Here is a 23852-nt window from a genome sequence, read left to right on the forward strand (position 1 = left end):
AAAAATAAACTTGCCTTATTGCACAGGGTTTTTAATGTATAAATGATAACATTCAATTTTTGTGTTTTTTTTTTAAAACACTTGCGCTGGTAAAAGCAGGCCTTACGCCTACTTTTACCGGGCATTGGAATTTTATGGACATTCGCTCGGCATGAGTTGGAGATCTCTCTGCCCGAGAAGGCCCTTTTTCCGGGGATTCATTGGATCCGTCAAGAAAATTCTTGATAGATCACGAGTTCCAGTTGTCGTGCATATGCTTTGTACGTAAAACCCGGAACTTACGCGGCCCTTACAGGCCCGTAGGGGCCGCAAATTATGGCCCTATAAACGGTACAGAAATGGTAAATGTGGAACAGTACTTCAAATTAAATCTAGACATGAAGGCGATAGATTCAGGTTGGTGAAAGGAAAATTTAGGACTGATTTCAGGCAATTATTCTGCACGCGCCATGATCAGGAACTCAACTTGACTCCCAACAAGGTTGAACTAAATCCTTAATTTGCTTAAATATGGAATACATATTTTTTTTAAAGAATCTTTTTTTTTTAATCTAAAACTTTTAAGCTGATAAATTCACAAAGTTTTAGTAAATGATAAGTAGATAGTAGTTTGTCTAAGACCGATAAAAGTTGTTTTTTTTTTTAGAAAGAGACTTCCTTGACTGCAGATACTGAGAAGCAGCTGAATGTGCCTGTTCTTGAAGAAGCAGAGTCTGCAAAAACAGCAGCCATAGCATTGCCCAAACTTCACCGTAAAGACCAGCACCGGGACTTTTACACAATGGTGCCATCTGTAGACCTTCTGACCGCGCAGGTATATACCGTGTGCTGTAAAAGCTGGACTAAACTGGATATGTATACTCCTGTTTTTAGTTCAAACTATTTGTTTCTTACAGAATTAACTACATGTATTAGCATGGCTTATGTATTTGGAACTGGTGCACAGGGTACATAGAAGATTACGCGCTCAAACCAGCAGGCTTATCTGTTTTTACCCATGTGATTTGTATGTACATTCTAAAGTTTGTCATTTTTGAGAGCACTATAGCTGTGAGGATGACTGCAGTAAGGAATCGTCATTTTGTTTCCTCAATTCTCTAGGACTTACTTTCATTTGAACTGCTGGACATAAATATTGTGCAGGAAATGGAACATGTACCCAACAACACCCCAGTTGGTAAGATTTTAAATTACTTGGACCTATAATCCATTTTGCCAATAAATCCTTTTGTCATTTAACTGCTATCGTAATGAAAATCCCACTATTGAGTTAATTTTGATCCCATTTTAATCTTAAAATGCATTTACAACTTTTCATAAATGAAGAAATGCAAGACCATCAGTACAGTCGTTTTCTTTTGAAAACAGGTTATGACTGTTGTGTTAATTTTGAGTCCATCATTACTAAAAACTTGATCTAAATCCCACATACCCAATCTATGGCTTATGTTAAGCTAGTAACCACGGCATGATCCTTACCGCGCATTATTGAAGCTATGAAAATCTTTAGCATCTTTGCCGAAAATCACACCAGCGCAATTTGTTGAAAATATTCTCCCTGGTGCAGCAGAACAAGCAAGGTAATGTCAGTTTCTAGTTAAATTAGTATTCTAGAATTTATCTTCACTAGGATGCAGCCTGGTAAGAAGAAATACGAATACGAAGAAAAATGTAAAAGTTGGGTCTTTTTTCATTCGAATAATTCCGATTTTGGGGCTATGTGTTTAAAATTATGAAATCCTGTTGCCCAAATAATTTTGGAAAATTGCCAACTGTTCATACAATTCCAATTTGCAAAGTGGCCTGCTGTTTTCTGTCTTTTAATCCACAATCCTACCAATTATGAACAGGTGACAATTTTATCATACTAGGACTTGTCAAACATAGTGTGAATGTCTTTTCTGGGTCCTGTATAGAAGAATGAAGAGATGTAAACGTTTTTGCATACAGCAGTGGTGACTAGAAGGTTCAGATAATGTTGTAGTTTTATGCTTTCATTTAAATTTCAGGATTTTGTTGCTGCCTGCAGTGCCCTTGTACCTTGTAATGCCTTGTGGGATTATTCCATTCTTGATTATTGCTGGAACCTGGAGGTCTTGTATACTTTTGGCAAGACATCTATTACAATATGTATTGAGGCTGTTCGTTATGTGACCAATAGAAAAATGTTACATGATTGTGTGCAGTGAAGCACTGGATTACTAGTTAGTGCATATAATGTTTCTGGTTTCTGTTGTTTTTCAAGATTTCTTTTGAAGCTAAGTTTGGATCTTTTTTTAAAAAAAACCAACAGGATTCAAAATTGTATGAAGTCAATCCGTCTATTCTCTTTGTCTAAAATGGTAAAATAATTCTGAAACAATAATCTTAAATTATGGTTCTGACTGGTTTCTAATCCAGGTATTTTATAATGATCAAAATACAAACCTCTGGTTCATAAACTAACATCAAAAAAACAGCAGCAATTCAAGATAGTCACACTGCTGTAGGCTGTCCAGTCAGTGTGCCCAGAGGACTGATACCTGCCAGAAACCGAAACTTATTCTAGAGGAATGGAATTGAAAAGCAGCAAAGTTATGTTAAACTTGTAAAAACCTTGGTTAGATTACTTGGAGTGCTGTGCACAATTCTGGTCTCCATATTGCAAAAAGGATATAAAGGTACTGGAGAAGGTGCCAAAAAGGTTTGCAAGGAGTTACCAGAACCGAGCAGTTATAACTATCGGGAAATGCTGAACAGGCTGGGGCTCTTTTCTCTAGAAAAAAGAAGGTGGAAAGGTGATCTACTAGAGGTCTTTAAAATTATGAAGGGGTTTGATAGGGTAGATGTAGAGAAAATGTTTCTGCTTGTGGGGAATCTAAAACTAGGGGTCATAGATACAAGATGGTCACTAATAAATCCAATAAGGAATTCGGGGAAAAACTTGTTTTACCCAGATTGTGGTTAGAATGTGAAATTTGCTACCACATGGTGTAGTTGAGGCAAAAAACATTGATACATTTAAGGGGAACCTAGATTAGTACATGAGGGAGAAAAGAGCAGACGGTTATCCTGATACGATTAGCTGAAGTGGGGGGGGGCGCGAGGGGAAGAGGCTTGTGTGGAGCATAGACATAACCAGTTGGGCCGAATGGTCTGCTTCTGTGCAGTAAATTTTATGTAATTCTATATAATCAGAGTTTTTACACTTTACAAATAATTTCACATTGTATTTAAAGAAGCTGTAAGCTAGACATCTCCTGTACCTTTTTGGAAATACTTTTCTTAAAATTATGTAATCTTTTTTTTTACATATTTCAGTTTTGCAATTTAAAATTCTGCTTTTATTTCCAAGACATGACTCCATGCATGTCACCTTTGCCCTACGACGGCCCACTAATGGAGAGGCCATGCCTTGGTCAGATTGAAGAGGAAAATGAAGCTCACTTTAAGTCGCGGTTTGGTAAGAAAATGTTTGCTTTTCATTTAGGAGCTATGGGCTGGGATTTAACAACTTGAATTGCAGTAGGTATCTGGAGAAAGAACCTCTCTGGTATTGAATCCACCTTGCAGTGGAGTCTGTTTTCTCTATATTGAACCATCTAGTGGTTATGTTCCACCTAGTGGTGGAGTATAGTCTCAAACTTCAGGTTTCTTGTTTCTAACTTTTACTAATTTTTCAGATTAAATTTGCAGACTTCAAAATTATTCTTAATCTCTAATTGATTTTCTTTTTCATCTGGGTAAATTTCTAGCAGTGATTTAAAAAAAAAAGATATTATTTGCCCTGAATTTCTGTACTTTAAGTCTTGGAACAAATTGGCCCTAAAATCCCGATTTCTTCTTCCCGTGGGCATTCGACGAAAAATAGGAGAAAAGATACGCACTTACCATTTGGTCGAATGCTGGCCAAAGATCCCGGACTCGAGGCCTCCTCTTCTTGCGCAATGGAGCGCATTCACGTTGGGACGTCCGTAGGAGTCACGTGGGCCTGGACACCCAATCACGGTAACGTATTTTTCTCATTCATAATAATAGGAGTTTCGTAAGTCTGAAACTCCTATTCCTATGAATGAGAAACATAAGAAACAGAAAATAGGTGTAGACGTAGGCCCTTCGGCCCTTCGAGCCTACACCACCATTCAATAAGATCATGGCTGATCATTTACCTCAGTTCTCCTTTCCTGCTTTCTCTCCATACCCCATGATACCTTTAGCCGTAAGGGCCATATCTAACTCCCTCTTGAATATACCTAATGAACTGGCATCAACAACTCTCTGCAGTAGAGAATTTCAAAGATTAACAACTCTGAGTGAAGAAGTTTCTCCTCATCTCCGGTCCTAAATGGCTTACCCCTTATCCTTAGACTGTGGCCCCTGGTTCTAGACTTCCCCACCATCGGGAACATTCTTCCTGCATCTAACCTGCCCAGTCCCGTCAGAATTTTATATGTTTCAATGAGATCCCCTCTCATCCTTCTAAACTCCAGTGAATACAGGCCCAGTTGATCCAGTCTCTCCTCATATATGTCAGACCTGCCATCCCTGGAATCAGTCTGGTGAACCTTCGCTGCACTCCCTCAATAACAAGAACGTCCTTCCTCAGATTAGGGGACCAAAACTAAATACAATATTCCACTTGAGGCCTCATCAAGGCCCTGTACAACTGCAGTAAGACCTCCCTGCTCCTATACTCAAAACCCCTAGCTATGAAGGCCAACATGCCATTTGCCGCCTTCACCGCCTGCTGTAACTGCATGCCAACTTTCAATAACTGATATACCATGACACCCAGGTCTCGTTCCACCTCCCCTTTTCCTAATCTGTCACCATTCAGATAATATTCTGCCTTCCTGTTTTTGCCACCAAAGTGGATAACCTCGCATTTATCCACATTACACTGCATCTGCCATGCATTTGCCCACTCACTTAACCTGTCCATGTCACCCTGCAGCCTCTTAGCATCCTCCTCACAGTTCACACCACCATCTAGGTTAGTGTCATCTGCAAACTTGGAGATGTTACACTCAATTCCTTCATCTAAATCATTAATGTATATTGTAAATAGCTGGGGTCCCAGCACTGAGCCCTGAGGCACCCCACTAGTCACTGCCTGCCATTCTGAAAAGGATCCGTTTATGCCGACTCTCTGCTTCCTGTCTGCCAACCAGTTCTCTATCCACGTCAATACATTACACCCAATACTATATGCTTTAATTTTGCACACTAGTCTCTTGTGTGGGACCTTGTCAAATGCCTTTTGAAAGTCCAAATACACTACATCCACTGGTTCTCCCTTGTCCACTCTACTAGTTACATCCTCAAAAAATTCTAGAAGATTTGTCAAGAATGATTTCCCTTTCATAAATCCATGCTAACTTGGACCGATCCTATCACTGCTTTCCAAATGCGCTGCTATTTCATCTTTAATAATTGATTCCAACATTTTCCCCCCTACTGATGTCAGGCTAAATGGTCTATAATTCCCTGTTTTCTTGCCCTCCTTTTTTTTAAAAAAAAAAAGTGGTGTTACATTAGCTACCCTCCAGTCCATAGGAACTGATCCAGAGTTGATAGACTATTGGAAAATGATCATCAATGCATCCACTATTTCTAGGACTACTTCCTTAAGTACTCTGGGATGCAGACTATCGGGCCCTGGGGATTTATCGGCCTTCAATCCCATCAATTTCCCTAACACCATTTCCTGACTAAAAAGGATTTCCTTCAGTTCCTCCTTCTCGCTAGACCCTCGGTCCCCTAGTATTTCCGGAAGATTATTTGTTTCTTCCTTAGTGAAGACGGAACCAAAGTATTTGTTCAATTGGTCTGCCATTTCTTTGTTCCCCATTATAAATTCACCTGATTCTGACTGCAAGGGACCTACATTTGTCTTCATTCATCTTTTTCTCTTTGCATATCTATAGAAACACTACCAAACACCCAAACACTACATAAAACATTTATTAAAAAAAAACACCTCACATAAATACATTATAGAAATTAAAGTTGATAGAAATGTTTTTGGAAAAAAAAAATATTTGCCAATTTTTAAAAAAGTTTTAATTGTGGTTTAAAATAAAATTACCTGAGTGGGCAGAGTTTTGAACATAAATCTGTATTTTACACTTTTATTTTGATGGTGTTTTTAAACTCTTACACTGGTAAAAGTAGGCTATGCGCCTGCTTTTACCAGGCGCAAGAGTTTTAAAGACATTCGCAGGGCAAGAGATGGGCAAATAGCCCGATCTCTGCCGTGGGAATGTCCTTCTCCCCGAGAAACGTGACAGATCGGAAAAGCCAGTTTTTCAGCGCATGCGCTTTGCGCTCCGAAAATCGGCTTTTCCAATGCCTTCCCAGGTCCATAAGCACTCCGTACTGACCCGGGGAGGCCGGAATTTCAGGCCATCCTTTCTCTTTCAGTTGCGCATGGAGATAGTGTATGACGTGGTGTGCTGTTTTTTTAATCTCCTGAGTACACTGCCAAAAGAAGTCTAAACAAAATAAAATGACTAAAATTAAACTAGATTTTTTTTTTAGTGAAACAAATAAGGGAATGGAATGCATTTTGAATAATTGAATCCTTCCACAGTTTTCCATTCGGAATGTATAACATTGACCTATATCCAGTCGAAACTGGAAATTTCACCGTGTGGTGGCTCAACTCGGAATACGCAATTCTTGCAGCTAGCCAGAAAGAAACAAAAACAAATAAATGTGTCATCTTTTTTTTTAAACTTAGTGGACTTGCATTTTGTTTGTTTTCAACTAGCATTTTCATTTGTGCTTTAAATTGTAAGTGTTCTAATTATAGCGGGTGCATTTGCACATCAAAAAGTCTGAGACTGTTGGTTGATTTTGGCAGTTTATTCTTAACTGTAGCCTTGAAAGAAATGGACTGAAAGGAGAACTGAAATAAAATTCTTCCCCCCCCCCCCCCCCCCCCAAAAAAAAAGATCCATACATACTGTGTTCGAATTCAATAAACCTGGTCATTTGTGGGCTAGCACCTGAAAAAATGACCAAAAGCTGCTGGATTGTTAATATATATTTTTTAATTCACTAATGTCCTTCATGGAAAGGAACTTGTTATCCATAGATGTTCCTCTAGTCTACACTATGTTGTTAAATTTTAATGCCTTCGAGGCAGCTAACGAAAGGCAATAAATGTGTCACCCACATCCCAAGAAGAAGTTAAAAATAAATACCCATGAAGTAATACTATCTATCTAGCTATCCGTGAACATCGGATTACCACTTCAGTGGTTTGAAAAATACTATTTACAATTATACAAGGGTGGCTTTGTAGTTATAGCTGTTGTTTTCAAGTCTATTTGGGAAAAAAAAACTTTGAACACTATTCTTTGAGAATTCCTCATTAAATCCTGCGATTTCTACAGGGCTATGCCTCCAAGCAGTAATCGTATAATATTTGATGCTCACCTTATCTCTCCATGCAGATGTGACGCTGGGGGAAAAGCAAACAGATCATCCTCATTTAGAGGAGGGCGAGGAGGACATCAGCGGGACTCAGTTTGTCTGTGAGACAGTGATTCGTTCTCTCGCTTTGGATGAGGCACCTGATTTGTTGCCACGCCGCAGGGGTAAACCAGACAGTAAGCATTTGTAGAGGATAAAAGAGACTAACCAATAGTGGCTTGATGCTATCAGCATTCTGAATGTATGTGGGAAATTTTGAACAATTGTGGACTGGCGATTTCAAAATAGAGTTCCTAGAAGTGCCTGCAGGGAAAAGGCTGCTGTCCTATATGTTTAAGTACTATAAGCAATTTAATTTGCTGTTTAGTAATATTCCATGTTTGATATCAGAACTGCAATTTCTCAATTGGAAAATTGGGTGTTTAGTGCTCTATCCTAGTCTCTTGTGTTTTCTATTCAAGTTGTTTTGATTAAAACTATCACATTATAATCATTTGTTTTTAAAATAAAGTATTCTCCACAATGTAACCATCTTGAAATAATTAGATCAAAGATCACTTTTTTTAGTCTGACCTTTTCAGAAGTCTCTAACTGCATAAACTGTAAAGTTCAAGTAAGGTCATTTCTTTATGGAATTGCACTTGTGTTGCTTTTTTGGCACGTTTGTAATAATGTTTTAGAATTAAACTGAAGAAATAAAAATCCTGAATTAATGCTATAAAATACTGTGTTGCTAATAGGAAGGCAGAATATTATCTGAATGGTGACAGATTAGGAAAAGGGGAGATGCAATGAGACCTGGGTGTCATGGTACATCAGTCATTGAAAGTTGGCATGCAGGTACAGTGGGTGGTGAAGAAGGCACATGGCATGTTGGCCTTCATAGTGAGAGGATTTGAGTATAGGAGCAGGGAAGTCTTACTGCAGTTGTACAGGGGCTTGGTGAGGCCTTACCTGCAATATTTGGTCTCTTAATCTGAGGAAGAACGTACTTGCTATTGAGGGAGTGCAGCGAAGGTTCACCAGACTGATTCCCAGGATGGCAGGACTGACATATGAGGAAAGACTGGATTGACTGGGCTTGTATTCACTGGAGTTTAGCGGAATGAGAGGGGATCTCATTGAAACATATAAAATTCTGACGGGATTGGACAGGTTAGATGCAGGAAGAATGTTCCTGATGTAGGGGAAGTCCAGAACCAGGGGTCACAATCTTAAGGATAAGGGGTAAGCCATTTAGGACTGAGATGAAGAGAAACTTCTTCACTCAGAGAGTTGTTAACCTGTGGAATTCTCTACCGCAGAAAGTTGTTGAGGCCAGTTTGTTAGATATATTCAAAAGGGAGTTAGATATGGCCCTTACGGCTAAAGGGATCATGGGGTATGGAGAGAAAGCAGGAAAGGGGTACTGAGGTGAATGATCAGCCATGATATTGAATGGTGGTGCAGGCTCGAAGGGCCAAATGGCCTGCTCCTGCACCTATTTTCTATGTTTCTATAGTGAGCTGCTAAATGATCACAAAAAACCCAGCAAGTCAAATTTCCAATGAGATGTCTGTTTTTGTGGAATTGATCTCTCTCATGTCTAACATTATAAAGCAAGAAGGAGTAAAGGCTCTTACTGTCGCACACACTATATATAATTCACTCTTCTCTCAAACCCATTTTTTTCTCCTATGAAAAAAGATTCATCAAAGTTAATCAGTAAAACTTCAGCATACTTATCTATCGATGCATCTTGCCTGTTTCATCCTGGACTGGTTGCCTACTTTTTGATAGTGTTTCCAAGATCAAGTAACCTCTTGTTCCATATTGAATGATCTCTATCTGTACCTAATCGTTTATCTGTTTGGTGGTGCATTGCGGCACTTAACGTATAGAAATAGAGGGAAGCTGTTTCTGGTAACAGCAGAGGATGAATGGTGAATCTTTTGTTTGGAGTAAAAGGGAGAAGGAAAACCCGCACAATGATGGAGTGTGTTTGGGGTCAGTACAGGAAGTTTTAGTATCATATTTCGTGTAATGTATACGGTCCTCAAAGCTTCATAAAAATTAAGAAAAAGTGAAGCTAATATCATCTCTTCCTGGTCCTATTATTTGCCCTGTTATGGAGGCAAACTAAAAAAGGAAGAAAAGCATTTAGCTAAATGATTACCCCCCCCACCCCCACCAATATGCGCACACATAATCCATATGTTCTTCAATCATGCTGTTAATCTGTGTTTCATTCTAACAGACACATCCCAAGATGTGCAAGAAACCTACAGCTCTGATATTGGTAGCAGAGAAGGGAAACCTGGTAAAATCATTATGACAATGGTTACTGCTACAGGACAGTCAGAAAAACCTTGCACAGTAGAGGAGGTGTTGCCAGAGAAAGGTAACCGACTATAGAAACAGGAGTAGGCCATTTAGCCCCTCGAGCCTGTTCCGTCACTCAATGAGATAATGGCTGATCTGTGACCTAACTCCATATATCCGCCTTTGCCCCATATCCCTTAATACCTTCGGTTACAAAATCTGTCAATCTTAGATTTAAAATTAACAATTGACCTAGCATCAATTGCAGAAGAGAATTCCAAATTTCTGCCGTCCTTTGCCTGGAGAAATGTTTCCTAACTTCACTCCTGAAAGGCTTGGCTATAATTTTTAGACTATGTCCCCTCGTCCTCGATTCCTCAGCCAGCAGAAATAGTTTCTCTCACTACCCTATCCGGTCCCCTTAATATCTTGAAAACTTCGATCAATCACCCATTCACCTTCTAAATTCCAGGGAATACAACCCTAGTTTGTGTACTCTGGCCGCGTAATTTAACCCTTTAGGTCCACGTATCATTCTAATAAATCCGCACTGCACTACTTTCAAGGCCAGTATATCCTTCCTACGGTATGGTGCCCAGAACGGCTCACAATACTCCAGATGTGGTCTAATCAGGGCTTTGTATAGTTGCAGAATGACTTCTAACCCCTTGTATTCTATTCCTCTGGCATTCCATTAGCCTTTGATTATTTTCTGAACCTGTGACATTTTAATGATCCATGTGCATGAATCTCTTAGGACCACCACTGCTTCTAGCTTTTCACCATTTAGAAAGTACTTTGATCTATCCTTTTTATGTCCAAAGTGGATGACCTCACAGTTGCCTATATTGAAATTAATTTGCCGCAGATTGCCCCCTCACTTGATCTATTAATATCTCCCTGTAATTTTATGCTTCAATCTACACTGCTTACAATGCCACCTATCTTTGCATTATCGGCAAACTTGGCTATGTGGCTCTCTAAGTCCCATCATTGACTCTTTCCAAGCCATCACCATTTAAATAATACTTTGTCCTTATGTTTTTCCTAACAAAGTGGATAACCACATTTATCCACTTTATGCTGCATCTGCCATGTGTTTGCCCACTCACTCAACCTATCTAAATCGCCTTGCAGCGTCTTTGCATCCTCCTCAAAACTCACAATCCCATCTAGTTTTGTGTCATCAGCAAACTTGGAAATATGCGGGGAGGGAAGTCTAGAACAAGGGGTCACAGTCTCCGGATACGGGGTAGGAAATTGAGGACCGAGGAGAGAAATTTTTTCACTCAGGGTGGTGAACCTGTGGAATTCTCTACCACAGAAGGCTGTGGAGGCCAAGTCACTGAATATATATTTAAGAGGGAGATAGATTGCTAGAAACAAAAAGACATCAAGGGGTGTGGGGAAAAAGCGGGAATATGGTGTTGAGATAGAGGATCAGTCATGATCATATTGAATGGCGGTGCAGACTCGAAAGGCCGAATGGCCTACTACTGCTCCTGTTTTCTATGTTTCTATCTAAGTCAGTAAATAGTTGAGGCCCCAACACAGATCCCTGTAGGACGTTACTAGTCACATCCTGCCAATTCGAGTACTGGCCCATTATCCCTACTCTCTCCTGCCACTCAGCCAATCTCCTAACCAGGTCAATAATTTGCCATCAATTCCATGAGCTTCAACTTCAGCTAATAGTCTTATATGAGGGGCTTTATCGAATTTCTTCTGGAAATAAATAACATCCATATTAATTCCCCTGTCCCACTAGTTTAGTCACCTCTTCAAAAAATTCAATCCGGTTCACCAGGCTTGACCTACCCTTTACAAATCCATGCTGGTCAGCTGAAAATTTTCAGTGTTCAGTCACTCCATTCATTCAATTTGTTCCTTATACTTCATGCGTTTGTATAAAGAACATTTATTTGGGCCAGACATCCTAACCTGTCCTTCTGCTCTAATGTTTCTTATTTCTTTCTCTTGACTTAATGACTTTACATCTTTTAGTTTTCCCTTTACTTGTAGTGCCTGACACACAATTTCTGATTCTTACTCTACTCTTTTCTTTTCATTTGTTTTAGAATTATTATTTGTACTACCTTTTCCCCCTGAGCCCTGAAACACAGCCAAGAGTGGATTTGCAAGCTTGCAATCTAATTCAGCTACAGCTACAGGCTAAGCATTTTTATTTTGGAAACTAAAGAGAATAAAAATAAGGACATTTTAAAAATTAATTAAAACAAAAATGACAATTGTTAAAGTGCAATGCAAGTCTATAGTCTTTTCTATTGAGAGTAACCCAAGTCTCTGTATGAAAAAGATATGGCAACACGTGTATTTGTTGCTAACAGAAAATGTTCCACTAACATCTTGCGACCCCCATTCCAAGTTTCCTTCCCCCCTCAACAGCTCCATGACACAAATTGTGGAGAGAGTCTACATGTATCTCTGGTTGACTCCACTTGCTTCACTGGAGGCCTGCACTTCAGATCAACCTTGGAGACATTGCATAGCCAGATAGCTCTAGAAAAATACATTACCGAATTACAGTTGAATTCTAACATAAGAACATAAGAAATAGGAGCAGAATTAGGCCATTTGGCCCCTCGAGCCTGCACCGCCATTCAATAAGATCATGGCTGATCTGATCCTGGCCTCAACTCCACTTCCCCGCCCGCTCCCCTTGACTCCCTTATCTTTCAAAAATCTGTCTAACTCCACCTTAAATACGTTCAATGACCCAGCCTCCACAGCTCTCAGGTAGAGAGTTCCAAAGATTCACGACCCTCTGAGAGAAGAAATTCCTCCTCATTTCCGTTTTAAATGGGTGACCCCTTATTCCGAAACTATGCCCCCTAGTTCTAGATTCCCCCACGAAGCATCCTCTCTGCATCTACCCTGTCAAGCCGCCAAGCCCTGTCAAGTCGAGTTCTGCTGCATTTAATGCCATCCTTATTACCTTTTTGATGCATTTTTGCATTTTCATATATCTCTAGCTTTTGTAGGTATGGTAACCAAAACTGCACAGTAAAACCAAAATGCGTCACCAGTGTTTTGTAAAGAATCAGTATCAAGTCCTTGAACTCCAGAGATGCCACTCTTGAGCTTCACTATTAAGTGTAATGTAAACAGGTGATGAGATTACTGACGCATGTTTAATAAACAAACTGTTGTTTGCTTCTGACTGACAGATAATGATTTTGAAATTGATGTGGCTGACAGTGCCAGTGAAAGCTTTGAAGAAGAAAAGTATGAAATACAAAGCCAAGTGTCCTCGGACTGTTCAGAGGACTACATTATTGTCCTACCGGAGTGTTTTGATACTAGTCGCCCTCTGGGAGAATCTATGTATAGTTCTGCTCTTTCCCAACCTGAAGAAATGGAGGACGAGATAGAAGTGGTATCCGATGCAGAGGTCACTGAAAGTGAAAATGCTGTTGGTGAAAACAGGCCTCCGTGGCATAACATTAATGATATATTGTGTATATCTCAGACACTGGATATGGAGCCCCTTAAACCAGAGGTGGTGTCTGCTCCTTTACACCACCAAAGGTAGTATTATTTAATAGGTAATGTTTTGCATTAAATGTTCTCATGGTAATTGATTGAAAATAACTATACAGTAAATTATATTGGTGGCTGCATTAAATGTTTAAGTCATTACCATTATGTCTCCACTGCATATACTGTTTTTTTTAAAGATACTGTGCTTATGATTGTTTCTGCATACCCAAGTTTTGAAATTTAGCCAAGTAACAAGACTTAAGATTTCAAAGCTGCAAATGATGGGTTATTTACCAGTGATTGTTGTGAAACATTTTTTGACAAACATTCAAAAAAACTTTTATTGGCTCTCTAATGACTTAAAAATAAAGATCCTGTCTGAGCCAAGCAGACTAGGAAGATCCCAAGGTAAATCCAGTCTGTGCTGAATTAGCTGATATTAATCAATTGCCCTCTGTGCTCCTGGGTTAGGAATGAAAACATTTCCAGGGTTCTCAATCCTTTTACAGGTACTAACTATCTAATGACGATTGGTGGAAGGGTGGACGCTAGGGGGGAAAGGGATCAGATTTTTGTTGTGACACCCCCTTGCTCAAATAATTTCCACCCTCCCTGTGAAAACTCACAATGATAATGTTCACAAGGTACCAAAGGGTGAGGACCACCTATGAAGTTGTATCCCAGCAAGGAATCCATGCATGCAGGAGATTAGGAGGCGCAAGAAAAGCGGCTGTCAGTGGAAGTTTGCATTCTTTTATTTAAATGAGGTTCTGTCATTCAGGACCTTGCTTAGTTTTCCCCATGCTCCACCACACCCTTCCTGCTTTCCCATTAATGCTGGGGCCAACAGGATTGCTCTTTGAAAGAGCCGGTGCAGACTTGATGGGCCGAATGGCCTCCTGTGAAGTACTATTCTATTCTGTGATTCTAGGTTTTAATCTTTCTAGCATTATAATAAATGAAAGTAATTCACATGGGCAATAACATTTTAATTTGTTTTCCTGGTCTGTGTTGAAGGATTGATGGCTCAACTCTAAATTCAAACGAAGTTCATTCTGATATGTCGGAAATATCTGATGTAGAGAATTCTACAGTTAGATCACCTATTTGTCAACAAAAAAACGGTAATGTATATCACAATTTAACTATTTTTTCGGTTGCTGTATTGCTATAGCTTCTCTTCATAATAGTTATTAGCCACTAGTCATTTTAGCTTCTTTTCATTCCAGTTTTCAGTTGCAGAATAGCTGCTCTATTGGAGTGGAATTTATAGATAGTGCTGCAAGTTTGAAGATAATTATTGCAATTAGTTTGGATGTTAAGAAAAACCCTGAATGATGGAAACCACAAATTAAACATTTTGGTGAAAGAGTGAAAACAGTCACTAAATGGGTGCTGCACTAATAAGGCACATTTAGTTTTAGCGCACAACTTTGGGCCTAATTGCTAATTACATAATTTGCACTTGCCTGGAGATGCTGAAATAGACACCTGCAGATTTAGTACTCGCGTGCTGATTAGACGCAATTTTCAAGGAGCAGTATATGAGGGCTCCACGCACCCACTTCCACTGAAGATGTGGAGAGGGCTGGCTGACTCGCAGCGGCAGGTTTCAAGGTGGCTCGGGGACCGAGTGAGAGGGTGCACAGGTTCTTGGATGTGGCATTGGAGGTCCTGGTGGAGGAGGTCCAAAGGAGGAGGGATGCCCTCGCCCTCCTGTCCCCCTCTCCAGCAGCAGCCGGTGCTGTTCTGCCTGTCCTCATCTCCTCCTCATACAGACCAAGGGGTACCCCTAGCAACATCCCGATGACCAAGCACTCCCTTTCTCCTGGTGACTCCTATAAGGTAGAATAGCACAGCCCTTCCTCTTTTTAGATTTAAGTCCTCCAGAGAATTTCTAGAATAAATGTCGATAGAGTATTGAAGTATTGACCAATTGTGCCAAAACGTCTCCCGATATGTTTCAAAATTCCTCTTCAAACCTCCAGCAGCAAGGGAACAGTAAAAGGTGATGGGGCAACGGGTCTTGTGCTATCCACCAAAATGCTGTGCAGCCTCATTAATGAGCACTAGCAGGCAATTTAAGTGGCAATCATCTGGGCGGCCATTCCTAGCGCAAGCTTCAACTCCTTTACCAAGGTGGCACCTTGAGCTAAACCGGCAAGACTCCATCTTGGCCACCTCGGAGTCTCTTTAGCGCCTAAAGTATCCGGGGGAAATTACCCCCCAAAAATGGTGAACATACAGATCAGCATCAGGTGTGACGTCATCCGTTCTGGATCCAACTGCGATGCATTTCAATTTTAATTCTGAATTTATCATCCGATGTCCAGCATGCTATTTTGACCAGATCCTTGGGATCAGTTGTACAATTACGACGCAGCCATTCAGCTGCTGCTGTTAACAACATTGTGCTTGGCTAAAGCTGCCACCATATGTGAGCTTTTCTGATGGTGCAATTGAGAAAGTACCTTGTTTTCAGTGTAAAATCAGCAAACTTCTTTTTGGCTTTAAACCATCTTAATATTTTAAGATAATTGTCATACTATTTGTTCTCAGTGTCTACATGTTTGGAAGTACAATGTGCAGAACTACCGAGGACCATGAATAATAGAGCAGTGCAATGCCCACATTTAAGGTGACAATACTACTATGCAAACTTTCTATTCAAAAAAATATTATTTTGTAAGATAACAGTAGCTACTTGCTTTTGGTGGAGCTGAAAGTGTTCAAGATGGAAGTATGCATATGCTTTTTTACCTGCCCAAATATTGTCACTTAAGTAATGACTTCTATACCAGAGGTGCTAATTCCACTGTGCAAACCAACAGAAACATTTCTCAGTATTGGCCTTAGCTGATTCTCGTCTTTGTGTCAGAAGGTTGTGGGTTCAAGTCGCACTCCAGTAACTTGAGCTGACATTCTAGTGCAAAACCAAGGAAGTGCTGCACTGTCAAAGGTGCTATCTTTCAGATAAAACGGTAAACTGAGGCACCATCTGTCCCCTCACGTCGTCAAAAAGCACTATTTGAAGAAGAGCAGGGGAGTCACCGACCAGCACTACTAAAATCGATTACCTGCTTATTTATGTCATTGCTCTTTGTGGAAATTAGTTGTTGCGTTTTCCTTGCATTACCTCAGTTATTACATTTTAAAAGTACATCATTGGCTGTGAAGCCTTTTGGGACCTCCTGGGAATGTGAAATCCATTATATAAATGCAAGTTCTTGCTTTACATTAAAGCCAAGTAGAAAACTAAATGAGCAAACAGTTGATACTATCTTTTCAAACCTTTCCCCAGCGGCTCAGTAGAGCTGAGTTAGGTGATCACAGCTGGAGCAGCTGAAGGACACTATATTGGCCTCAGTGTCCCTCAGAGAGGGGGAAATCGCCCATAGTTCCTGCTCACCTTCCAGCAGCCCCTGTGTTCATCAGGGAGGACAGGTTAGGGTTGAGTTATGATGCTCCTGTACTCTCCCCAAGGTTTCCTGTCAGGCCTCACATGAAGTGGCCAGTTGGGAAACGACCCTAGCCGGCAAGCAGAAGGTGACTGGAGCCCATGGGACTGTGTCCCTGTAGGGGTCGCTGCCTTCAGAGGGAAGGAGCAAAATCTTGTGACCAGGAGAACTTTAAAGCTTTTATTTTCTAGTTTGGCCCAATGTAAACTTGATTAGCAGGTCTAATCAGAATCTTTTTACAAACTGAAATCTGTTTTCTACTTTTTTTGGTTTTCTTTGTAGACACCATAGTGGCATTGCTGGTGAGCTGGTGAAAGGAGCCCTGTCTGTGGCAGCCTCTGCTTATAAAGCTCTCTTTTCAGGGGACACCAGTGTGACACAGGTATTTTTTTTAACATTCTTTAAGTAAAACCATTTGGACGCTGCTGTGCTTTTACCCAGTTCAGAATGTTCACAAGATGGTTTTTCATAGCTTTATGATTAATGTGCTCATTGTACTGATGGTGGCATTATGCTGGAAACAAAAAGGGACTGGAGCCCATGTCTACTTTTAGGCCTATGCCGCATGCAGCACTTTAAAAGACATTCTCTGTTTTACGATTATACCTGTATTAGCCAGTTATATTTGATGTGCTTGCAGTCACTTGTAGCTGGGTTCTTACCAGTTGACGCTAAGCCTCCTTTTGCTAATGAGCAATTTAATTCACTCCTGATAACATTTTTACTCAGTAATATTTATAGTTGGCTTAGAATTTTCTATTGATTGCAAATGATATATTAATGCAGTGCACTGAGGCTTGATAGAATGTGTATTTGCTCCTGCAATTTTCTTGACACTAGAGATTCTAACCATGCCTTTGAGGGAATTGACAAGTGGTGGCTATGCAGTTAAGTTATGGAATTGATTTGAGTGGTATCTTGGACCACTGTTGCAGACTTAATAGTAGTCAGCTGAAGAGTAGCATCAGCAGAGGCTCATGAGCTACTCACGTGCCTATCTTCCTAGTCAGAGTATAGTGTGCATGGGGCGGGAGGAGAACTGGCAAAGGAGAGGTGAAAAATATTTTTCTAAAATTCCTTTGCAGTTGTCATGACTTACCCGAGTCAGGTTTGTGCTTAAATCAGCTATGTATTTTGACAAATTATACTATATTGGTAATGATCAGTTACTAGATACTAACTCCAAAAACAAAGAGCTGGATTGGTAAGTGATTCATCTGTCGCTAATGGTTTATTAATTTGTCAAATAAGTGTTTGATTCCATTGCTCTCTTTCTCCAGCATGTATAACTCCCTCATGGTGGAAAGGGTATGGTCTCAAAAGGAAGTTACAGACCTAGTAAATAGAGATGAGGTGGTCGATGTTGTATACCAGCATTTGACACAATCCCATGTAATAGGTTGCTGCATAATGTTCAGACCTATGGAATAGATGACGATGCATTCGTTGGGAATAGCAATTGGCTGGTGGGTAGATGGTTTGAATACTGGTGTCTGGGGAAATGTCCTGGAGGGAACTGTTTTTTAGGGTTTGGTGTTGGAATCTGTTTATAACTCTTTAATAAATGATTTGGAAGATGGAATTGTGTCAAGGTGTCTAAATTTGCACATGACACCAAATGAGGAGCGGTGGAAAGGGCTGGTTTGATCAATGTGCACAAATTCAAAAAGATCTAGAGAAGTTGGAGCTGTGGATAAGTAATGGCGCAGATGCAGTTTAATATGAAATGGTGAGATTCAGCACAAGGAATGATAATGTGGATCATATACTAAATGGAAAGGTGGTATGCTTTCTCAACAGCAAGTAGATCTGAAGTTTGGGTGAACAGGTCACCAAAATAATTGGTGTCGTGGTCACAGGCAGTCAGGAAAGTGAACTGAATCTTGGGCTTATGGCCAGGGATGTAATTATAACTCGAGAGGCAATTCTAAAATTATCTGACTGAGCCATATCTAGAGTACTACGTGCAGTTTTGGTCTCCCTATTTTAAAAAGGCTGTCCAGTTTCTGGTGGGAGTGGAAAGGACGGCTGCTGGATTTATGTCAGGGGACAGAGCTACACAGAATATTTTCTCTCAGAATATTGGAAAAGGAGAAAGAAAATTTGAGAACAAAGATGCTTGATTTGGGGAAAGCATATTATAGTAAATTTAAAAAGTATCTTGTGCAGATTAAATAGAAGGATAAATTGGCAAACCGAACTATAGATCAATAATAGAAATATTTAAACAGGAAACAGAAAGGGACAAATTAAATATTTACAATAGGGGGAAAGGGAGTATGTTGAAGGTTTGGCTACCGTGACTGAATAGGGAAATTTGATCAGTTACAATTATGAAGAGACACTTTAAAAGTTAAGGTTAAAGGATGATCTGGTGGAGGTCTTCAAATTATGATGGGGTAAATAATAATAGATTTTGTTCACTGGTTGTCTAGTTAGGCATATATTCAGGATAATTATAAAAGCAATTAAATGCTGATCATGCAACCAAACCTCAGTGCTCATGACAAAGAATGACTTTATGGAGCTGAAAAGTTGGAAAAATGTATTCCTGAACTCGCCTTGTAACTTGTTTCCCTCTGCATAGGCTGAAGCAACAGAGAATCAAACAGTGTCCATGATGGATATTCTTTTTGAAATGGGATTTTGTGACAGACAGCTAAATATGAAACTACTCAAAAAGCATAGCAACAATCTCATTGAAGTTGTCACTGAACTTCTCCAGATCAGTGAGAACGACTGGTACGCTGACCGCCACTGAATACACACGGGATACATGGACTGCACCTTCGATAACATGGAGCTGCCACATGTGCTAAAAGAAAATTGTGCACAATAGCAGTAACCAAGGACATCCATCTGACTCAATATTCTGAGAATTCATTTTCAGCAAAATGTTTCATTGCATTAACACGGAGTTCAGTTATTATTTGGAAAATAATGTGCTTGCTTTCTCTAGTCCATATTAATCTACATTTCACTTTTAAGTATGTGAGTTTTTATAAAGTTAAAAAATTAGCTGTGCATTAACAACAAAGCCAGAAGAAAAGGGGATCAAGATGTGTCTAAGTCTTTGAGTCTGTTTGATTATTTTTGGAAAATCAGATTATTTCACATTGATGCTGATATCCTCATGAGTTACACTACACTCACAAAACAAGACATTAACCACCTTTTTGCATTGCATCATAATGTATATATTTGGTTTTGAAAAGCAATATTCCTTGCAGAGTAGGATTCTGTATACAATTAAACACTACAGCGAACCAGTATCAATGCAATGAGTGTGCTTTAGAGACCTATTGTCATGAATATGCTTCTTTTATAGAGACACCTGCAGGGAAGAACATTCTAGTAGCATATTATATCCATTCAGACAACTGAAATTTTATTTTATATCATTTTCTGGAAGTAGTGTAAGCCTATTTCTGCGATTTGTTCATCTTTTAAATTTGCTGTAAAACTCACAATTAGCATGGTGCAAACCTGCAGTAACAATAATTGGCATTTACCATCGGCTTCAGTTTATAAAACAGGCCCGTTGTTAGAAACAATATTTTGGGTTGTGAAAAGTGAAATGCTCGTATGTGTGAGGTCAGTTCTTGTACAGGATGATTTCTTCAGCAGCAACAATATGCAGAGCACAAAATTTAAAATATCATAATCAGACTCTTGTTTTTAAAACATTAGTCAGATGGCAGTGGGAAAAACTTAATTTGAAACACAAAATTTGATTCTGCTGGAGTGAGTAAAAACATTATATTTTCTTAATCTTTCATTTATAGTTTCTTCTAATAGTTCCAGTATGTGGAAGTTGTGTGTTTTGAAATGATCACTATAGTATTAGTTGGCAACCTATATGTGCTTCTAAGGATCCAGTGTCCAGTGGGTGTTCTCAGTGGATTAGTTTCGGCTATATTGCAGAGTTGGCATTTTCTGTTCTGCAGTTCTGGCCACGTTTCATGTCCAGTTTTAGGAACTGCACACAATAATGTTTGAATTGAAATACCACTTAATTTGGATTCTGAAACTATGTGACGTCTTTTAAAAGTTCCTTTTTTCCTTTTAGGGCTGAGGTAGATTAAGGGTTGCATATCGATTCAAATGCAGCTAATTCCAGATTTGTAGGAGCCATCTTTTTACAATTATAATTATATTCCCCGCCCAAGGAAACCAATCTTTTTTTTCCACTCTGAAAAATGTGGTACTACTTTGCGGCAGTTTTTAATTAAATGCTTCTCCAAAAACTTCAGTTAATATACGGTTGGGACTCGAAGAATTGTACTGTTATTCAGATTCCTCTGAAGCTGTTTGCTCATTGTGACATTGGAGCCTTCATTCTAACTGATTCACAATTGTAATACTTTAAAAAATAAATGTAATGTAGCTAGAATTATCAACTCCTACACACGGACACAAACAGGGAAACACTTGGATAGGGGTGCAGCCCCAACAATTTTTTTGCTCAAGAAAAACCTTAATAACTCCTAGAATCTTCACATCTGACCTTCCAAGTGTACTGTTCTCTCCTCCATTTCCCCATGCCTATCAAGGGCAAAGTTTCCTCAGCTGAAACTGCTGATTACTACTTTGGCTGAAGTGATGCAGCAGTGATTGATTTAGTCATTTTTGTCAAAGACAGATGCTGCTGGATTCATTCCTAGATTTAAAAAAATGTAATTAGTGTGTTGGATAATGATGGATTGTCCATGTTTTTGAATTAACATAGGCTGAATTAATTGGTCACTAATTAGTTTTCCAGGAAACCCTGTTCTTTAACTAGGTGCAAAAATAAATATTGATTATTCCAAGGGAAAATAAAAAAGTGCTTAACATATTGGCAATATAGCCAGCTTTCTCTGTAAAATCATATTTTAGACAAAGATGCAGCTTGATGTTGAGTCATGTTTTTAAATTTTTACAGCTAGTCAGTAGTGATAAAACAAAGTGCTAGTAAACCTGCCTGTGAACACAGTTTATATCCAGCTGGAAAATCAATGAGCAATTGTGCAATCAAAGTTCAAGTCACCATTTATGGTAAAAGTATTTTATTTAGAATTTTGCTACAGAAATCCAGATACTCAAAATTTGATAAATACTATTAACCATCAATTTGAACCACTTTGCTGCCAAGATAAGGAGCGTATCCTAAGATTTGACTTGATTTCTGCAATCACCATTTCTAAATCAGGTTTTGATGTGGAGGTTGCAGCAATATTTACAGTATTGACATCTTTTAGTTAGCAGTTTATGAATGCTCAGAAACAATGTTAACCCTGGGAATTTCCATTTTAACTGCTGTTGGAGTCGTCCATTCAGTAAGTTACATTGATACAGTACACAACATGTTGTATGGCTAAAATGGATCTCCTGTATTTTTGTTATAAATTGCATTCTACATTTATACTCCGTGCCCCCAAATTTTTAAATGTTATGAGTGCTATGATGTACTGAATAGTGTGTTGCTGTTTCATTCAGATAATTGTGTGATGTTAACTTAGAGCTCTTGAAATTGGTTTGAAGTATGCTGTAGAATGCAAGAAAAAGTCAATGTTTTTCTCAAACGTTTAACTAAAATGCTTGCACCATGACCTGTCTTGCAGATTAACTTCAGTTACGCTGTAATAATTATTTTTGAACAGAATATCTTGTACCTTTTGAAATAACACAATTATATTAACAACAGTTTACCTTGACAAAGTCAAGTATTCAAACTATCACTATGTTCTCAGTATTTTAACAAGATATAAAACTAAACTGTTTACTAATAGATCTAATACAGTATAGGGATTCCCTGGTCAACAAGTTTTATACTTCCAGCATATAGCACTGACAAGTGGTTTACACGTTGGCATAGCTAGACTTCACTTTCTTAGAATAGACTTCATTTCCTTAGATATGAAGGGTGCACACTCGCATTCAGCCAATCGACAGGTTCTTCCTTGGTACCATTTCATCTTCGTTAGTGGCTGTTAGCTTTACATTATGGGACTAGGAATCAAAAGAAAGGTCCTTTTTATTAAAAAAACTGGAGACAAAAGCATATTTCCATGTTTCAAGAGCATGATAGATATGCCATACATAGAAACCATTGAATCATTTCTACAGCTCATCTGCATTCTTCTCTTACATACATGAATCCTTTTTGCACATAATTTATCATAAAATCTGCAGTACTTTAAGATAAAAATTAATGCTTCAGTAACTTCTGATGGCTTCATTTGCACATTGTCTACATTTGCATGTAATTGTCCTAAAACCGATCTTCTTGCATACATTACTCAACATTCTTTACAGATCTGTATTTTTCTGTCCTTTTAAAATGTGATGTAAATGAAATTTGATTCGCCTAGATAAATAAATCAATAAAAATATTGTTTAAATAAAATGGTCTCATCAGTGATTCTCTTTACAGCGTATGTAATGTCCTAAAACTAAGCTGAAATTGAATTAGCATTGTGCCTAACATGAAAGGACATTTGTTCTGTATTTTCATTAGAGTTTGTTATTCGGCGTAGGTGTGATACTGGCTCTTGATTTCTAGGCAGAAATTATTTTCAAGGTAATAGATCATTATTTCAAATGTGAATGATGCTTACTTTCATCTTGCTGACCCTCAGGAATGGGAGTAAGGGATTTTTTTTTTTGTTGTTGGAAGTATTAATGCCTTTGACTTCTGTAGTCTCCATGCCGTGGAGAACAGGCCACCTACTTGCGATACCATCCGAACTGGGAAACATTGGGGAGATCTGCAATGATTTTCCCTTTCTGTGTAGTGGAACTCTGGCGTGGGTCAAATACACTTTTCGCCATTGCGCAATGTTACCCCATTTTGCTAGGTCTCTGCTAAGGAACAGTTTTTAAACCAGTTTTAGTTAATATACATCTCTGAATGGGATGCTGCTTTGGGTGCTAGTTTGAACCATATTTTGTTTTTACAGAATGCTTGAAATTTGTAGATTATATCCTGAAAACAGTTTGAACTAAAATACATAAAATGATGTTGTGGATGCGATGGTGCATTAGTAATAAGATGAGGTTAAAGCCCACCTTGGACCTTTTGATTTTGTGTACTAACTTTGAATGCATACTGCTTGTAATTACTGTTACAAGGACAGAGGTTGTCCATTGAATAATACTGACCAAGTTTGAATTGGCTCGCATTTTAGAACA

The 23852-nt window shown here is 39.0% G+C and overlaps 1 protein-coding gene across 3 annotated transcripts in view; it reads left to right on the top strand.

The window, feature by feature from the left end:
- nbr1a (NBR1 autophagy cargo receptor a) overlaps positions 1 to 23029 on the top strand; it is a 61552-nt gene extending 38523 nt beyond the window's left edge. Inside the window, exons 13-22 of one of the 3 annotated variants that reach the window (XM_070864371.1) lie at positions 647 to 814; positions 1102 to 1177; positions 3335 to 3442; positions 7440 to 7595; positions 9656 to 9799; positions 12909 to 13269; positions 14239 to 14345; positions 15781 to 15859; positions 16962 to 17061; positions 19267 to 23029. In XM_070864371.1, coding sequence (XP_070720472.1) covers positions 647 to 814; positions 1102 to 1177; positions 3335 to 3442; positions 7440 to 7595; positions 9656 to 9799; positions 12909 to 13269; positions 14239 to 14345; positions 15781 to 15859; positions 16962 to 17061; positions 19267 to 19440 — 1473 coding nt within the window. In that variant the 3' untranslated portion in view covers positions 19441 to 23029. The remainder of the gene's footprint in view (positions 1 to 646; positions 815 to 1101; positions 1178 to 3334; positions 3443 to 7439; positions 7596 to 9655; positions 9800 to 12908; positions 13270 to 14238; positions 14346 to 15780; positions 15860 to 16961; positions 17062 to 19266) is intronic. The other 2 variants (XM_070864373.1, XM_070864374.1) reach the window with 2 other exon arrangements.
- Positions 23030 to 23852: the final 823 nt, after the last annotated feature.

This window comes from Pristiophorus japonicus, chromosome 21 (genome assembly GCF_044704955.1).
Source record: "Pristiophorus japonicus isolate sPriJap1 chromosome 21, sPriJap1.hap1, whole genome shotgun sequence".
Classification (NCBI taxonomy): domain Eukaryota; kingdom Metazoa; phylum Chordata; class Chondrichthyes; family Pristiophoridae; genus Pristiophorus; species Pristiophorus japonicus.